The sequence below is a fragment of the Oculina patagonica genome, chromosome 9 (assembly GCF_052425735.1).
Source record: "Oculina patagonica isolate OP01 chromosome 9, crgOcupat, whole genome shotgun sequence".
In the NCBI taxonomy this organism is placed as follows: domain Eukaryota; kingdom Metazoa; phylum Cnidaria; class Anthozoa; order Scleractinia; family Oculinidae; genus Oculina; species Oculina patagonica.
Window position 1 is genome coordinate 20,858,892 of NC_135766.1, and position 16,657 is coordinate 20,875,548.

The following is a 16,657-nucleotide window of genomic DNA, read 5'->3' on the forward strand; positions in this document are numbered from 1 at the left end:
GGCCAGGGAGGTCAAAATTCCACCAGGGAGGGCAAAATAACCCACCAGGTCGGGTTTCACCAGGTCTGTTACAGAGGGGTGTTTCTACTAATTCATCTTTTACGTAGTCTAGTGGCGATCGATCGTGTTTTGCGGTAGACGATGCGGCAGTCACAAAGCTACTTTCCAAAGAGCGTGGATCAAGCTTATGCTCAGATTCCCCAGCAGTGGACTTTTCTTGAACCTTTCTTCTTTTTGCTTGTTCGCCTGGATTAAAAGGTGAATCAAGTTCACTAACTCGCAAGAGTATCTTACGATATAAGCCTTCATCAACTGAGCTGGCACGAGCAAACATCTCTTGAAAATTGTCTGTGTCGTCTTCGTTAAGGTTTACAAAATCGCCATCTTCGTCCTTGTATCGAATTCGCAATGTGCTGGACGTTAAATGTCGCAAGCTTTGGCATGTCCGTCGGATGTCGTCTACAAGTGACGAAAATGAATATCCTTGTACTTTCCCATCGACAACGTCAGTTTGAACGTAGAACTTCACAAATTTTTCACTCCCATACTCTACCTTCATCTGATATTTCATTTTCAGTGCCGACCGACAAACTAAAAATACACCAACAAGATTTAATTAGCCGCGCATCAAGTTAGACTGTCTCCGCCCACTTTGATTGGTAAAGTGTCAAAAAAGTGTCAAAAATTCATCAAAAATCTTGCTCGGGTGGCAACGGTAGCGCGCTTCGCGCTGTAACATGGCAACTTGATCTCGCTTTCTAGAAATGAGAATGTAACACAGCAAAACTCCATGGCACTGAAAAGCATCTATAACTGGCAGCAACGACAGCAGAATCGAAGAAACTGCCACAATCCTTCCCTTGTCGGCCATTTTGTTTGCAATGCGTGCGGTTACCAAGCATATTAAGTTGACCCGGGGTAGTAGGGTTACCCTACCTGTAAAATTTTACTTATAAACCCGGGCTATCTTTTAACCCTCTTGCTAGGGTAACCCTAGGTGCTAGGGTTACCCGCCTGCTTGTAAACAGGCCCTAAGCTGGGTACCTCGTGTAATTGAGACCAAGAAAAGGTTGCTATTAAGCTGAACTTGCTGAAACGATCCAGTTTTCTTCCAAAGGGCGTGCTAAAGGATTTTTATTTTAAAGTGATACTACCCTCTGTAAAATATGGTTTAGTTTTGTGGGGAACGTGTTCTAACTCTGACATACTTGATTCTATAGAAAGACTACATTGGAGGGCGGCAAGGATCATTTTCAACTTGCCCAAGGAAGTACCGACAAATAATGTGCTCAAATATGTTCAGTGGTCTACCTTTTCCCTGTATTATAAGCTCGACATCCTTAGGCTATTTTAGTATGCAAACAACAGCCTGCCCGAGCCCCTGATCGAATCGATACTTGACAACTCCAGTCACGGTTATTTTCTCCGAGGGAAAGAACTTTCTTCTATAGCACGATTTAACTCGCGATTCATGAAGGACTCACTTAGATATAAGGGCTCAGTTCTTTGGAACATTGTTTTATACCACGAACAACATAAAGGTTTTTCAAGCTTTTTCGAGCTGAGAAAGCATGTTGTAAATTCTCTATTTTCCAATTGCCCATAATGCACTTTGTTTGCCCCCCAAATTTTGCATAAACTATTGTTTTGGAAATATGCAGTCCTCCCAAGAGAATTTAAAAACAATAGTTTATGCAAAATTTGGGGTGCAAACAAAGTGTATTATGGGCAATTGAAAAATAGAGAATAGAGCCTATTTAAAAGATTTCAATTTTAACGCCCTGTCGGCTTTAACAACCCGCCACAGACATAGTGACTTTATATACAATTAGTTTTCAGTTAGTTAATCGTAATCATGTAGTAGATAACTTAGTAACAGTAAAAAACACTAGACATCTTTTAAACCTGCAGTTTTATTTCCAGTCATTAATGTGTTTTCCAATTCACGTAAAAGGTATATATTTCTTATTGTATTAACATAATTCAAACAGATTTCCTTGGTTATCTTTTCGATTCCCTTGACATAAAACTTCTTTCTTTGCTTCCTGCGAGCGTTTTATTTTTTTTTTTTAACAGTTAAGTGGTGATAAATTAAACGAGGCAATTGATTACTTTTTTGATTACTTTTTCTTTGGTTTTTGATCCAATTTTTTTAGGGGGATACTTCCCCCCTTCGGTATCCATAGCTCCTTCACCGGATCTTTTTTATAGTAATAACAGTAGTGAATTAAAAAGTTACTTCGAATGATATTCAAATAGGGGCGTGGCTTTTTAGTTTTAATTGAAGTTCTCCAATCCTCATTGTCCCAATAAAACCACTCTTTTCTCACATTCATTCCATGCACAAGCTGACACTCATGAGTATTACCCTTGAACAAAACGAAGGGGGAGTCAGTGGGGAGATTAATGGCATTAGTGGCGAAACCATCGTTGCGGCAGCAGTAGTAGATTTTGGTGTCTCTTCGATATTCGCCATCTGGTAGCGTACCGCTTTTCCTGTTTCTGTTCAAGTAATCTTCATCGTCCCACTTGATGTACCCCTCGCCAAAACCTGTGTATTGCAATGCATGATTGGATCATCAAAGGTACAAAAACTGACTTAGAGCGCTTTCCATTAACCAGAACTGGCCAGAAATACCGGTATATTCGAGAACATAATCCCGTTGTTAGTCAGACTCAACCGAGTCCCAAGGTGGTCTCATCCTCTTTCAGGTGAGCGCGTGGTTGACCTAAGGGCCTGGGAACGGGTTGACGGCACGACATTTTGCACAAAATCGGTGAGCGGGAAGGGAACGCCTGGGTTCTTGGCTGGGTCTATTTCACATTCAAAACAACCGGACTGGCCATCCAGTTCTAACTAGTCAGTGACACAAGCTACTCGGAAAAAAGAAAAAACTCTCAGCGCTCTCAATAGGAGTTGAACCTATTACCTAACGAACACCAATTACACACTCTAGCACTGATCATCACCTACAGGAGACTCGTCGACGCTAGCCTATATAATTAGTTTATATATCATATGCATCCTTTATTTCTCTAAATATCTCACGCTTCGACAATACTGTTCCTAGTAGTACGCGGGAAGCCTTTTGCCAAAATGAAGTCTCTCGTCGAGACTAAACATTTCTGTTCCGGCAATCATTGATTAAAATTATCTTCATCAAAAATATAAATTATTTTTACCGACCTTTTGGGCAATTTCTTTTCTTAAAGATGCAGTATTGTCCTTTAGGCCAAGGGAGGTCGTATTTTGTGGTTTGTTTTTTTGTCCTCATGCAAAACTTTTGCTCCATGTTGTCCTTATTTTTATATCCAGCCAAGTCATAGAAGTATGACCAAGCGTTGTCTGCTCTGACGAACAATCCATCCTCGGTGTCATGGAAACGAGTACCTTTGTGCCAAACGGAACCCTTTCCCTTGGGACATCCTGATGTTGTCTCGGGGAGACCATAGGTACCCAACGGCCAAGTAAGAGGAATTTGAACAGGGTGATCTGGAAATTAGACGTAAGCTGAGTGATACCGGGAAACATTTATTAACCACCCCCCTCCTTTTAAGTTTCCGTCAATCAATCAATCAATCAATCAATCAATCAATCAATCAATTTGATTTACCTCGTGTTTATACCAGATTGTAGATTCCCCCTTCTTTTTTATCTTTAATAGTAGTATCAATATAGTCAATATAGTAGTATCAATATCATATTTTTAATAGTAGTATCAATAAAATTGTAAATAGATCTTGTCATAAATTTTAATCTTTTTTAATAACATATTGTAAAGAATGAAGCAATTCAGCCTGCTGGCTGCTATTTATTGTTTTAAGAAACCTATCTCTAAACCTATCTACAATCAATCCATCAAGCGGTCAATCAATCAATCAATCAATCAATCAATCAATCAATCAATCTGTCTGTCCGTCAAAAGGGGAATGTTTGTTTACAACATTTGTCTCATAAGCATAAGCGCTTCACTTTCTGATCGAGCTCCAAAGCTATCAATTCTGAAAATTGAAATTTGTGCCTGACGTGTTAACCCTTGACATGCTAAACCCGGATTTTCCCGCGATTTGGAGGAATGGCCATTCAACCAATTATGACGTCACCAATTTACACGTCAGCAGATGTTTGCGATGTGCAACTTATAGAGGTTGGATAGATCTTTCCACAGGACTGTCCATCTTGAATATTGACTGCATTCCGACAGAGCTAATCGAGCTAATCGTGTAAAATTGATGCTAAAACAGACCAATATACCCGTACTTGATCAAGGTCTCCTTTCCAGGGTTTTCCATTGATTAAGATCAAAACTCTTCAGGCCAGTAGAAGGGGTACACAGAGTGAAAATAGAGAGAATAAGAAAGCAGAGAAAAACGAAAAGGAAAGGAGCAAGGAAAAAAAAACTCGGAACGGTTCAGCAAAAATAAAGTCCAAATTTGGGCTTATGCGCATGCGCCAAAGTAAAATATTGTTCATTTTTACATGGAAATTTCATCAAAAATTTACTGCAGTGTCAGAAAGTGCATTTCTAGCAAAGTTTAGAGAAATTTAGGACCGTAGAGCTAAGAAAATCCATTAACGGTAAAAAAACGTGTTTTTTGGAGTAATACGCCATATCACGGTTTTCGCCGCCATCTTGACGAATTTTGTTGCGCGACCAAAAACTGTCTAAAAGCGACCAAAATGTTTCAATCTTGTGTGCTTGCGGTTGGTTCCACTCCTGTTTGCTTGCGGTTATTTTCCCTCCGGTTTGCTTGCGGTTAGTTTCACCCTGGTTTGCTTGCGATAAGCTTTTAATTATTAGTAAGGGCAGCATTTTTCAAAATTTATAACTGTAGATCACTCGCGTTCCCTATATAGTGCGGCAGCACTAAAAGTAACTAAAGCCGAAACTTTATCGGCGGACGTAAAAGATTCCCGACACGTAAAAACAACAATGATACAAAAGAAGATAAACAACAATTTATAGAATAACAATTTTAACTTCCTTTTTTATTCTCTCGTTGAGTGTGTGTCTATCGCAATAAGCCAGCAGATTATGAATTCCAATATTTTAAACCAATTGGATTGAAACCTGGCAGAAAATGCACTACACTGGGTTAACATTTGTCATTTGTGCTTAAAATTTATTTTAGTTATTATGTTTTTGGGGAATTTTTTTTGTGGCATGAAGTTAATATTTCTGAATTACAGTATTCTGTTACTGGATTAACATTGCCTTTGGTGCTGTGTTAAGACTTGTAGTTTCTTTTTACACTGGGGATGGGGATTGTACACAGTTGTTTAGTATGTGTTACATTCAACATATTGTCAATATTTTATAGTGCTGGATTTTAATGAATTTTTTATCTGTACTGCCATTTAAGTCAGAAACACAATTAGCAGCCAAACGTTATTTTTGTCTGTTTCAACCATGAATAATTTTGTTGCTTCAACATGATTGATCTGATTGCAAACAATTTTAAACTCGGATCCTGTTTCAATTTTCTGCTTGTATTGGTTGAGACCGAAAAAGTGTGCCCTGACACACACTTAAGAAAAATATTTACAATATATTTTCTCTTTGTCAGGGTCACCAGCCCTCACAACACAAAGGTAACACAGCAGATTGTTGATGAACTTTGTCGCCATGGTGGATTTACCAAAACTGCTGTGCAACGTAAGTTAACCACTGTTGTACGTGTACTATTAGTCATAATTATATCATGTGGTTCCAGGAGATGACCATACTCCCCCTACAGAAAGAATTGGCAATTCATGGGGGGGGGGGGGGGGGGGGGGGGGGGGAGTCTAGAAGTTAAAAAAACGTTCACGGAAATGTATGAAACTTAATTGGAATTTCCAGAGGGTTGGGGAGGGAGTCGAAGGGAAAAGCTCTTCTGTAGTGGAGGTATGGATATTTAAAGGAACAAAACATTTGACTTATTAATTATTCCACTTATATGCTGAGAGATGAAGTTAACCTTTAGCATCGGTGTAAACAATTTCCTCACAGTAAGACGTTTGTCATTTCTGGCAACCATTTTGTTTTGCCACCTATTTCTAACGCTGACAAGTCATGTGGATTAAGCTGGATTAATGTGACTCATGAAAATAGAACTGCGTGCATGTAAATGTTAGGGTACAATTGTAATCTTGATTGTTAGGGGCTATTTCTTTGCAAAGTATGCAGCAGCAGAATCTGAAGCATAAGAACCTTATAATTTAATTGAGTGGAAATCAAAACGTCAGAAAGCAGGTGGGAAATCGAAAGGAAAAGGAATCTTTCTAGCCTGATCCTTTAGACTCTGTTGACCCCTAACAGTCAGGGATGTCGCTAAGGGCTGGCTGCCAGCTACTTCAACAGCTGAAAGAGAACTAAAATCCATCTGAAATATCACATAAAAAAAAAAAAAAAACTAAGACTTAGGTTAACTTTAACAGCTGGGCTTGTTGATTATCCTGCTTAGTGATTTCTTAGCTACATCCCTGCTAACTGCATACAACACAAGGCTTTCTTTTGATCAGAACATTTGAATTGGTGATCGTGAAGTTTGATAACTTTGTGGTATGCGAATTTGAAATAACAACGAGTCTTCCTTTTTTTAACAGGAACTGCCAAAAAGTACCACGAGCACATACGGAGGACTGCTCTTGGGAAAATAACTGACGAAATCAAAATAAAAAACAAGAAAAATCTTCGAAAAGAACGTGTAAGTTTACAAGTACATACATGCCTTTTATCAAACAATAGAAATCATCGATGTGATAAAAAACCGGAAGAAGATTTCAATTTACTAAAAAGTACTTTCTTCTTATAGAAATATGAAAGAAGAAGGTGTCACGTAAAAGACGAGAGAGAGGAACGTGCCTTTTCAGCGCTCAGTAAGGAGCACATGTCAAGCGACGAAGATGACTCGGCTACTGAGGGAGAAGGTGGATGGGTGTCAAGGCCCCCATTATACAGAAGCAGGACTTTAGAGTTATTCTTATTCAAGTAAGAAGCAGGCCAAAGCCTTGAGTCCTTTGTTTGTTTGTTTGCTTGTCTAACTTATTGCAAGACATCAGTGCTTACAGATAAAGTTTGAAATAAAGATATGTGTTATTCAAACCAGGGATCCATCTACAGTATAAAGTAATGACAGAGCTTTGAAATTTTTGCAGTTGAACTTGTTGTATAATCTTTGTGACAATACATTTACACATTTTCGTAGACTCGACAAGCGCAGTGACAGAGAAGAGGAGGGTGCCAACAAAAGATGGAAGAGAACGAAGACCCGTACCGGGGAACCGGTAGAGAGAGAGCCACCGACGGGTACCCCAAAATGGGCACTATCTGACGAATGGAAAGAAATTATTCGACGCAGAGAACTGGAACAAACTGAAAGGTAAAGATAAAGGTCTTCTTTTTGTAACACAGCTAGTAACACAGGGTTGAACCCATCTTATTCTCTTGTTGGTTGCTGTTACATTGAGTTATTACACCTGTACAAATGTAAAACAAAAGCACAAAAGAACTGCGCAACTCAGCATACAGACTGAGACACTGTTTATTTCACTATTTGTTACATTGCTTTCTAAATAAGCTTTTATAATCTACAGGGAGCCCGAGAATGAAGAGTGTTCAGAAGAAGCTCAAGGAGAACAAACTGAAACGACATATGATAGTGATAGCAACAACTCTTCAGATAACGAAATAGACTTTGATGATCAGGATTAAGTGAGATTGTATAAAATGATTGTTGTAAAATTAGTTTTCACATTTTCATGAATTTCATTTTGACTGTTATGGAACATAAGATACCGCGTTTCTTGCGTTTAAAAGACACTGAAAAAAAGTGAGATTGTATAAAATGGTTGTTGTAAAATTAGTTTTCACATTTTCATGAATTTCAATTTTTTGACTGTTATGGAACATAAGATTTCTTTCGCCTTTTCCTTTATGTGTGTTTTTTAAAAAGATCACTGAAAAATGTATCGTGCCCAAACGGAAAAAGGCACGCAAGTGATGTCAATAAACAGCCATTTGCAATTGAAGCACTGACGTTTCGCTCTTTTATGATTCCATCTTAGATGTAATGAGTGATAGTTAAATTCCTCCATGGACGTGTAATGACGAACCAGAAGGCCTATATCAACTGTATAAAATCTATTTATCCTCCTTCTACGCCCCATCAGTAAAATACATGCTTTCTTCAGTATACATAATACAGGCGGACTTGTGTAATGACGTATAAGAAATCCCAGCAAGAGTTTAAGAATCCGTATACCCACCTTCTTCGCCACATCCGTACACTCCATGCTTCCATCAGTATACACAATGTATACTGACATGTTTACTGACTTCTACGAAATAGCAGTGACAGTGTAAGAATCCGTATATCCACCTTCTACACCACATCAGTACACTCCATGCTTCCACCAGTATACACAATGTATACTGACATGTTTACTGACGTATAAGGAATCCCGGTGACAGTGTAAGAATCCGTATCCCCACCTTCTACGCCACATCCGTACACTCCATGCTTCCCTCAGTATACACGATGTATACTGACATGTTTACTGACGTATAAGGAATCCTGCTACAAGTGTATAAGATCCTTCTATTTTTTTGGCATAGCCTGACGTATACTGATCCTTACACAGTACCTTATACATCATGTCACGTCCTTATATCACCCGTACACGACTTCGTATACTGACTGTAGAAGACCTAAATATGGGCCAGTATTCGTATTATTTTACGCAGTGAAACCGAACCATAATCTAACGGTCGCGCAACTTTCGCCGCTTGCTCAACAGTTTGGTTCAACTAACTCCTGATCACCTAAACTTGATCCATCTAGTTGATCACTCACATTGCGAACGTAGAAGCTGAGGACTTGTAGACTTTATTAAACATAATATAATAATAATAATAATAATAATAATAATAATAATAATAATAATAATAATAATAATAATAATAATAATGAAATGTTTATCTTTGATCATTGTGAAACGTCATCGCCTCTGCATGCATGCGTGCCGTTTATTCCAAGATGCAATGTCCGTGACGTAACTCCTTGTCGCTTAATTGGATTTAAAATACCCGCCGTCTCAAAAAAGTCCCCTTTCTATTAACCTTCCTCCCCTCAAATGGTTCTAGAAAGAATTACCCCCCGCGATCTTAATAGCTTGAAAATCGATTTTTAAGGTTATCAATATCGTTTTTTGGCTGTTTTGTTGTTTTCGTGGTCGCTGTAGTTGTTATTCGTTTTTTAACACAGGTGAGATCATACCTTTTGACGGATTAACTTTCTTTATCGCTGGGTATTCCCGTAAGACCTTTTCAACATTCTTCTTACGCTGTTCCAACTTCTGACAACGATATTTGTCTTCTAGAGCACTGAAGAAACTGTCTGTAATAACGCTGTGAATAGGGAGTAGCTTCACTCCAATGGGTTCAGGCAAGTCTTTTCCTCCAGAAGTAAATTCCTTCTTACTCTCGGTAAATTTGGATTTATCTGACATTTTTTCCTTGAACTTGTTCACGTCAACTGTTAAGGAGGCACCAAATCCCCCGTAACCACCGGACGCCGTCACAGATATGTCTGTCTGGAAACCGAAAGCAACATGATAAAGTTTTTATCAAAACTCCATTCACTGTAGATAAGAATAAATTTTGGCCAGGGTGGCTGACAAGGCAAAGGCAGTTTTTACGCCGACGATTCAACCATGCTTTTTAAAGTGCCTATGAAGTAAGAAATCAAAGGCTCTTCGAGTAACTTCATGGTAATTCAATGAAGTGCCGTCCTTCGGTTTTTTTTTTTTTTTTTTCAAATACCTTATTCACTCGAATAAGCACCACGGCGCACCACATTTAAGGCGCTTTTTCGCGCCTCAAATGCGGCGCTCATTCGAGGGCGGCGCTTATTTAAAATTTGGACGCCACAAAGAATCTAATATTTTACAGTAATTGAAAATAGCGTCTTCTGATTGTCAGTCTTCGTCTCTTGCTGATGAGAGAAGTAGGTCAAGTAGCGCTAGCTGTCCTGGCAAAGTCTGAAGCCTTCACAACATTTACAGAACTACGTATTGTAAGAATGTTGGATCAAAAAACTAATGGGCGAGTGGTAAAACAATCACTTTAAACTGCAAAACATCGCTTTTGATGAAAAGAAATGTCCAAGTTTGTTTTAGAGTTGATTTGTAGTTCTGTTCTGTTAGTAGTTATTCGGGGGCGGCGCTTATTAATTTTTTGGACCGAAATGCGGCGCTTATTCGAGGGCGGTGCTGATTCGAGTGAATACGGTAAGCGTTCAATAATATAACGGCCTCACTTCATTTGCCTTTATTTTTTTCATGGGAGTTGCATCAATGGTTCACTGATGCTTTGTGTTCTCTGGCTTCGTATATTTTTTCACCACCAAAAATAAAGTGTCACCTTTGAATATGTTTTTACTGTCTGGGATGCGCTGAATTGCGTTTCAAAGTACTTTCTATCAGCACGTAAATTATATACGTACCGGGCAACGACAAGCGTTATTTTTGAGCAGCCAATGAAATTTGAGAGAAAGATGCGCCTGAGCACTTCGTGTTTCTGCTCGCCTCAAAAAGATGAAAAAAGGATGACGTGACACGAGATGGCGTGACGCAATACAAAAACGTGCAGTGTGAAACTGCTGAAGAGCAGTTAGCTGAAGCGTTTACTATTAAAATCACGTTACACGGCAAGCTAAACTGCATATATCTCATACCTGGTTTTAGTCACAATCTCACTTTATTTGCCTCTTTGAATGTTTTCTTTTTTCATGGGAGTTGCGTGAATGAGTCATTGATAGCTAGTGCTTCCAGGTTTCGTAGAGATATTTTTTTTTTTACCAAAATGGATGACGTGACAGTGACGCAAAACAAAACGCGCTGCGAAACGAGCTGAAATGTTTATTAATTTAAATCACGTCACATGGCAAGCAAAATTTGGATGTATCTCATACCTGCTATGACCTGCTATCAGTAAGTCGAAATCTCACTTCATTTGCCCTTTGCATGTTTTTTGTGTTTAGTGCTAAGCATCTAAACTTGTTTAGTGCGAATCATCTAAACTCTATGCAGAAACGAAAAAAATCGGATAAATACTTCATGTAACCTAAGATATCATTATCAAGCAATGCGCATAGAGTTTCACTGGGGTCCCCCTTCCGTGACCACTTACATGAAGACAAGAACTGATTCAAGGATGCGTACCGTATTTACTCGAATAAGCGCCGCGGCGCTTATTAAATTATTCGCGCCACAAGTGCGGCGCTTATTCGAGGGCGGCGCTTATTTGAGGGCGGCGCTTATTTAAAATTTGGACGCCACAAAGAATCAAATATTTTGTAGTTATCGAAACTAGCGTCTTCTGATTGTCAGTATTCGCCTCTTGCTGAAGAGAGAAGTAGCGCTGGCTGTCCTGGCAAGGATCGCGGCCTTCACAACATTTACAGAGCTACGCTTTCATATCCATCCGCAGTTCATATATGAATTATTTCATATACATTACATCATTTCACTCCTCTCACGGGTAAAATATGAACTCACAATTGACCTCGCTCCCAATGTGTGGCTTCAATAGCTCAGTTGGTAGAGCATCGCACCGGTATCGCGGAGGTCACGGGTTCGAATCCCGTTGAAGCCCTGAATTTTTTTCAGGCTTCTTTATTCCAATTGCTTAAATTGGAAATTCACTGCGATGATCATTTATCACTTTCGTATTGTAACAATGTTGGATAGAAAACTAATGGGCGAGCAGTAAAACGATTACTGTGAACTGCAAAGCATCGCTCTTGATGAAAAGAAATGCCCAATTTTGTTTTAGAGTTGCTTTTTTATTGCAGTTTTTAGAAAAACGGAATTTTTCGAATAAGCACCGCATCGGGACTGCGGCGCTTATTAACTTTTTTGTCCCAAATGCGGCGCTTATTCGAGGGCGGCGCTTATTCGGGGGCGGCGCTTATTCGAGTAAATACGGTAACCACTTGATATAGAATCACAGGGAGCCCAGATAAACTGTTTGTGTATGGCCTGTGCACATTTACATTTTTATAGAGAATGTATGGAATTGACCGAATGGTTTGTAGAATTGCGTAAAAAGGTTCAAAACATTAACAAATTTGTGCTGAATAAATGTGAAGTTTCCTACTTTTTGTGTAGTGTCGTTCTTTTGGCTCGAAATGGCGAATTTGAGTCGATTGAAGGGTATTTTGCTTTCGCTGTTTACTATACATCTTATTATATGGAAAGGGTGGAAACTCCAACAGCTCCAAAGTAGAACACTTCCAGCGCCGAGCCGATTTTCGACCTGATAATCCCATCGCACAGCTTTCAAACTACGCACCAGAAAAGAGGAAGGCTTGACGAATCTTCTCGTATCATTTGATCGAAAATTTATCTAAACGGTACGGAACAAGCTCTCAAACGAAAACGGGTATCCGAAATTTTTAAGCCGTCCGAATGCGTATCACCAATTTGTGGTGCCGAAGGGAAACGCTATTCCCCAGCCTCTTTGTGATTGGATACAATTGAACAATGGGTTTTCGTGATTTTGTTTCGTGGATAGGGAGGCAAAGGCAAAACCAATACTCAGTAGTATAGGGAGTGATGTCAATAGTGCGACACAATCTAAGGACCCTCGCGCAAAATAATAGCAATTACGACGGCGATGCCGAAAGCGACGCATTAACATTAAAATATGCGTCGTTATAAATTGTATGCGGCGAAGTAATTATGAAATATTCATATTGACTTAAGAAACGAGTGAGTACCTACATCTAGTCGGTATGAGTTTCATTTTTAAAGCTAGCTAGCTTCAAATAAAAGACAGCGTTCATTTTTCAACGAAAAAAATATCTTACAGCCCTGGAAAAAATATCAGACTTTAGTCATCTCACCTAGTTGTTTTACAGAGATTGCAAAACACTGATACACCCACATGCATGTGAAACTCTCGTGCAGAACCGTTGTTGTGATTTGCTATTCTTATGTTAAGGTCCGACTGATTGGAAAAACCCCGCGAACTCCATCACGACTTTCGTAGCCGGAGAAAATGTAGGCGATCGCGAGTTTGCGGAAAAGTGGGCTGTTTTCGGGACATACGAATATGGCAAGGTACTCGTGTTTATTTTTCTTTCTGTTTTTGATTATATAAACATTTATGGCTGCAATCACTGAAATATTCTTCATTTTCTAGGTTCGAAACTTTGACTTCTGAACAATCTCAAATCCTACACTATGCTGGGCACAATATTCTTGTAACTGGAGAGGGAGGAACCGGGAAATCTTTTGTGGTTAAGGCTATCAACAGTCGACTGCTAAAGCAAGGGGAAAAGGTTTTCATTGTTTGTGTGAGCGGTGTTTCGGGAAGAGTGTATTTGGAAGTAAATAAACAGACGTCAACGGCACACTCCTTTTTACTTCGACGCATACAAGTTACAACGACGCATATTTAAATGACAATGCGTCGCTTTCGGCTTCGCCGTCGTAATTGCCATTTTTTTGCGCGAGGGTCCTTAGGTTGTGTCGCACCATTGACATCACTCCATATACTACTGACTATTGGTTTTGCCTTTGCCTCCCTATCCACGAAACAAAATCATGAACGACCATTGTTCAATTGTATCCAATCGCAAAGAGGCTGGGGAATAGCGTTTCCCTTCGGCACCACAAATTGGTGCTACGCATTCGGACGGCTTAAAAATTTTGGATACCCGTTTTCGTTTGAGAGCTTGTTCCGGACCGTTTGGATAAATTTTCGATCAAATGATACGAGAAGATTCGTCAAGCCTTCCTCTTTTCTGGTGCGTAGTTTGAAAGCTGTGCGATGGGATTATCAGGTCGAAAATCGGCTCGGCGCTGGAAGTGTTCTACTTTGGAGCTGTTGGAGTTTACACCCTTTCCATATAATTAGATGTATAGTAAACAGCGAAAGCAAAATACCCTTCAATCGACTCAAATTCGCCATTTCGAGCCAAAAGAACGACACTACACAAAAGGTAGGAAACTTAACACTTTATTCAGCACAAATTTGTTAATGTTTTGCACCATTTTACGCAATTTTACAAACCATTCGGTAAATTCCATACATTCTCTATAAAAATGTAAATGTGCACAGTCCATACACAAACAGTTTGTCTGGGCCCCCTGTGATAGAATCGTGACCATTTCGCAAACAATTATTCTATAAGCCCGCGTTAGATACGAGGTGGTAAATAGCCAACGAGGCGCGAAGCGCCGAGTTGGCTATAACGACTCGTATCCAACAAGGGCGAATATAATAATTGCTTTGTTAAATTCTTCTTTAAGTTTAAATCGACTGGACACTTCAGTTTGATGTAAGCGAAGTGATATGAGGAGGCGGGAAAATTTGTGGCGTGGCGTTCACTTCTTGAGTTGAATGAAACACGAGAAAAGCGATCGAGGGAGTTTTCTTCGCAAGATTTTCATCCAATAATCTCCTCTAAAGTCGTCTATATATCCTGAAAATTGTGACAACAGTTAAGATTTACGGAATGATCCGAAGCAAAAGCTTCTCTGGAAACTACACGTCTTGTGCAAGTAGAACGAAGCAAGTGTTTACATAGTACTTGTAATTTACGGCTCCACGGCTGTCATCAAGACTGCTATATGCTCAAAGTGGAGCAGGCTTATTGAAGTATAAAAGGACAAGACCAAGATTGAAAGGTAACAAACTTTACTGAAGTGCCAAGCCTAGTTTTATGACGTACACTGAATGAAACTGTGTCAGTTTGCCGTTCTTTCGTAAATTATTTGCTGCTTTTCTACTTTATTCACTCGCTCTTGTTGTGCGTTTACAAGTATTATTAATTACTAGTAGTAATCAGAGATCAGGGGAGTGCGTTCGACCTATAGGTAAAATAGACCCAAGGTAAGCAGGCAGTGGCAAAAAAACCGACATGGTCGGCCTACTAGTAGTATGCCTTATGTCAAAGTTAGTTACTATGCTTCAGTACCGAACCAAACGCGAGGATGATAAGTGTGAGAAAGATTGTGTGACGAGCCAAAAGAACATAGAATGAATGAAATATTACGTACACAAAAATAATTATTTATTTCACTTGACCTGTTATCGTTTGGCACTATCGTTTTCCACAAACTTCTGGAAATAGTTTTACTTCGATTTAAAATTCCACAGACATAATTCGCACAGTAATCCACTACACGCATATTACATTCACACAACGATTTCCTCGTCAAAACGTCTAGTGTTTCTAGGAATAACAATATATCACAAATTCAAAGAAGTGTTAAAACAATTTCGATTCGTACTATACCCACTCTCGATGCATTTAATTCTAACAATTTGTAGTTTTGTGCAACATATAATAATTGCAGGAAAATACGCTGGTTTACCTACGAACGAACTCCGTACGAAACTACGCATCGACTTACTCGATTTCCACTCTTTTTATGACGTTCGGTGGCTGAAGACAACTCTGCTACCTTGAATGATAACCTTCTAATGTTCTCCATGACATTTTTGGCAAAATTACAATTTTGACAACACGTTTTTAACCCTTTTTTTCAAGCAAAATAATGTTTCTAAGCTGCGTTTGGGACGCCATCTTGTTTTACATGAAATCGAGGCCATCTGTGGCTACCAGTTTCCCGGCCGAGAATTGCCCCTACAAAAATCAATCGGGGCGGCCAATCTGGCGTCCATACATCTGCGCGCGCAATAAGGCTCGATTCATTCCGCATAACAGTACACACGCATACCAACTCAAAAGACACAGGACGCAAAAACAAAATTAGGCTTGCGCTCTCCTTCGTCGAACGCAATTAAATTCTCAACCTCGGATATTGCATTTCTAGCTTTCTGGTTGGTTCAGTGAATCCCGGTTATCAGCTCGTATACCTATGTTTGATGCAAAAAGTTTAATTAACAATTATTCTATAGGCCCGCGTTGGATACGAGGTGGTAAATAGCCGAGTTGGCTATAACGATCGGAAATAAAAAGCAGGGCCAGGAACATTTGTTTGTGAAATGCAACTGTAAGAATCAGCTGAAGAAACGTTCAGGAACTCGACTGTATCGCGACACTTGTTTCAGGTAACATACAAAGCCTTTAGATGTTTGGCGGCCATATTTCCAGTGAAACTCGCGCGTGCGCCGTCGGCGTGTCCGGATTTTCGGGCCATGGTCCTTTTAGCCAGCAAGACAGCACTCTCCAGCGGGACACTCGTGTCCACTAGACTTCCGGTGTGCATCCATTTAACAAATAGATTCCATTTTCCCGTGCGTCTGTTCAGTTATAGATCACAGATGACGTCAAAATGCGGTATGAACAAAAGAAGTGGCCCACGAGCCGAAGGCGAGTGGGTCACTGATGTTCATACCACATTTTGACGTCTTCTGTGATCTATAACTGAACAGACCCACGGCAAAATGGAATCTATTTGTTTTATATAATAACACAAGACTTCAGCACACTTCAGTGTGAGCAATGCCGCCGTAAAGATGAGCTTAGTTGTTTTGATTTCACTATTAAGTTTTCGTTAATTAAATAAACAGAAAAATGGTCAATTGAAAGTCAATGAAAAAACTAACCTTTATTCCGATTTGAAAAGTTGTTCAAATCTGTAAACATTAACCGAAGCGTTCAAGCACAATTCGTTTGTTTCCCGTGGCGTCGTCCA

The 16,657-nt window shown here is 39.5% G+C and overlaps 2 protein-coding genes across 2 annotated transcripts; one reads left to right on the forward strand and one right to left on the reverse strand.

Annotated features, from left to right (window-relative positions):
* Window positions 1-2,120: 2,120 nt before the first annotated feature.
* On the reverse strand, window positions 2,121-9,569 carry LOC144666638 (uncharacterized). Its single transcript, XM_078528033.1, has 3 exons — window positions 9,262-9,569; window positions 3,188-3,493; window positions 2,121-2,551 (listed from the first exon to the last, which is right to left on the reverse strand). Exons 1-3 carry the CDS (start codon window positions 9,491-9,493, stop codon window positions 2,121-2,123), a joined length of 969 nt encoding a protein of 322 aa, XP_078384159.1. The 5' UTR covers window positions 9,494-9,569.
* LOC144666639 (uncharacterized) lies at window positions 5,435-7,697 on the forward strand. Its single transcript, XM_078528034.1, has 5 exons — window positions 5,435-5,657; window positions 6,590-6,690; window positions 6,799-6,974; window positions 7,192-7,365; window positions 7,580-7,697. The coding sequence occupies exons 1-5, from the start codon at window positions 5,435-5,437 to the stop codon at window positions 7,695-7,697; spliced, it is 792 nt and encodes a 263-aa protein (XP_078384160.1).
* Window positions 9,570-16,657: the final 7,088 nt, after the last annotated feature.

What these genes read in the sequence shown, in the direction of transcription:
- LOC144666639 (XM_078528034.1), top strand. Translation starts at nt 5,435, where the DNA reads ATGATTGATCTGATTGCAAACAATTTTAAACTCGGATCCTGTTTCAAT. An exon ending in TACCAAAACTGCTGTGCAAC is followed by an intron (nt 5,658 to 6,589) that starts GTAAGTTAACCA and finishes TTTTTTTAACAG; the next exon opens with GAACTGCCAAAAAGTACCAC. An exon ending in GAACTGGAACAAACTGAAAG is followed by an intron (nt 7,366 to 7,579) that starts GTAAAGATAAAG and finishes TATAATCTACAG; the next exon opens with GGAGCCCGAGAATGAAGAGT.
- LOC144666638 (XM_078528033.1), bottom strand. Translation starts at nt 9,493, where the DNA reads ATGTCAGATAAATCCAAATTTACCGAGAGTAAGAAGGAATTTACTTCT. An exon ending in GAAAGTTAATCCGTCAAAAG is followed by an intron (nt 3,494 to 9,261) that starts GTATGATCTCAC and finishes TCTAATTTCCAG; the next exon opens with ATCACCCTGTTCAAATTCCT. An exon ending in GAAAAGAAATTGCCCAAAAG is followed by an intron (nt 2,552 to 3,187) that starts GTCGGTAAAAAT and finishes TGCAATACACAG; the next exon opens with GTTTTGGCGAGGGGTACATC.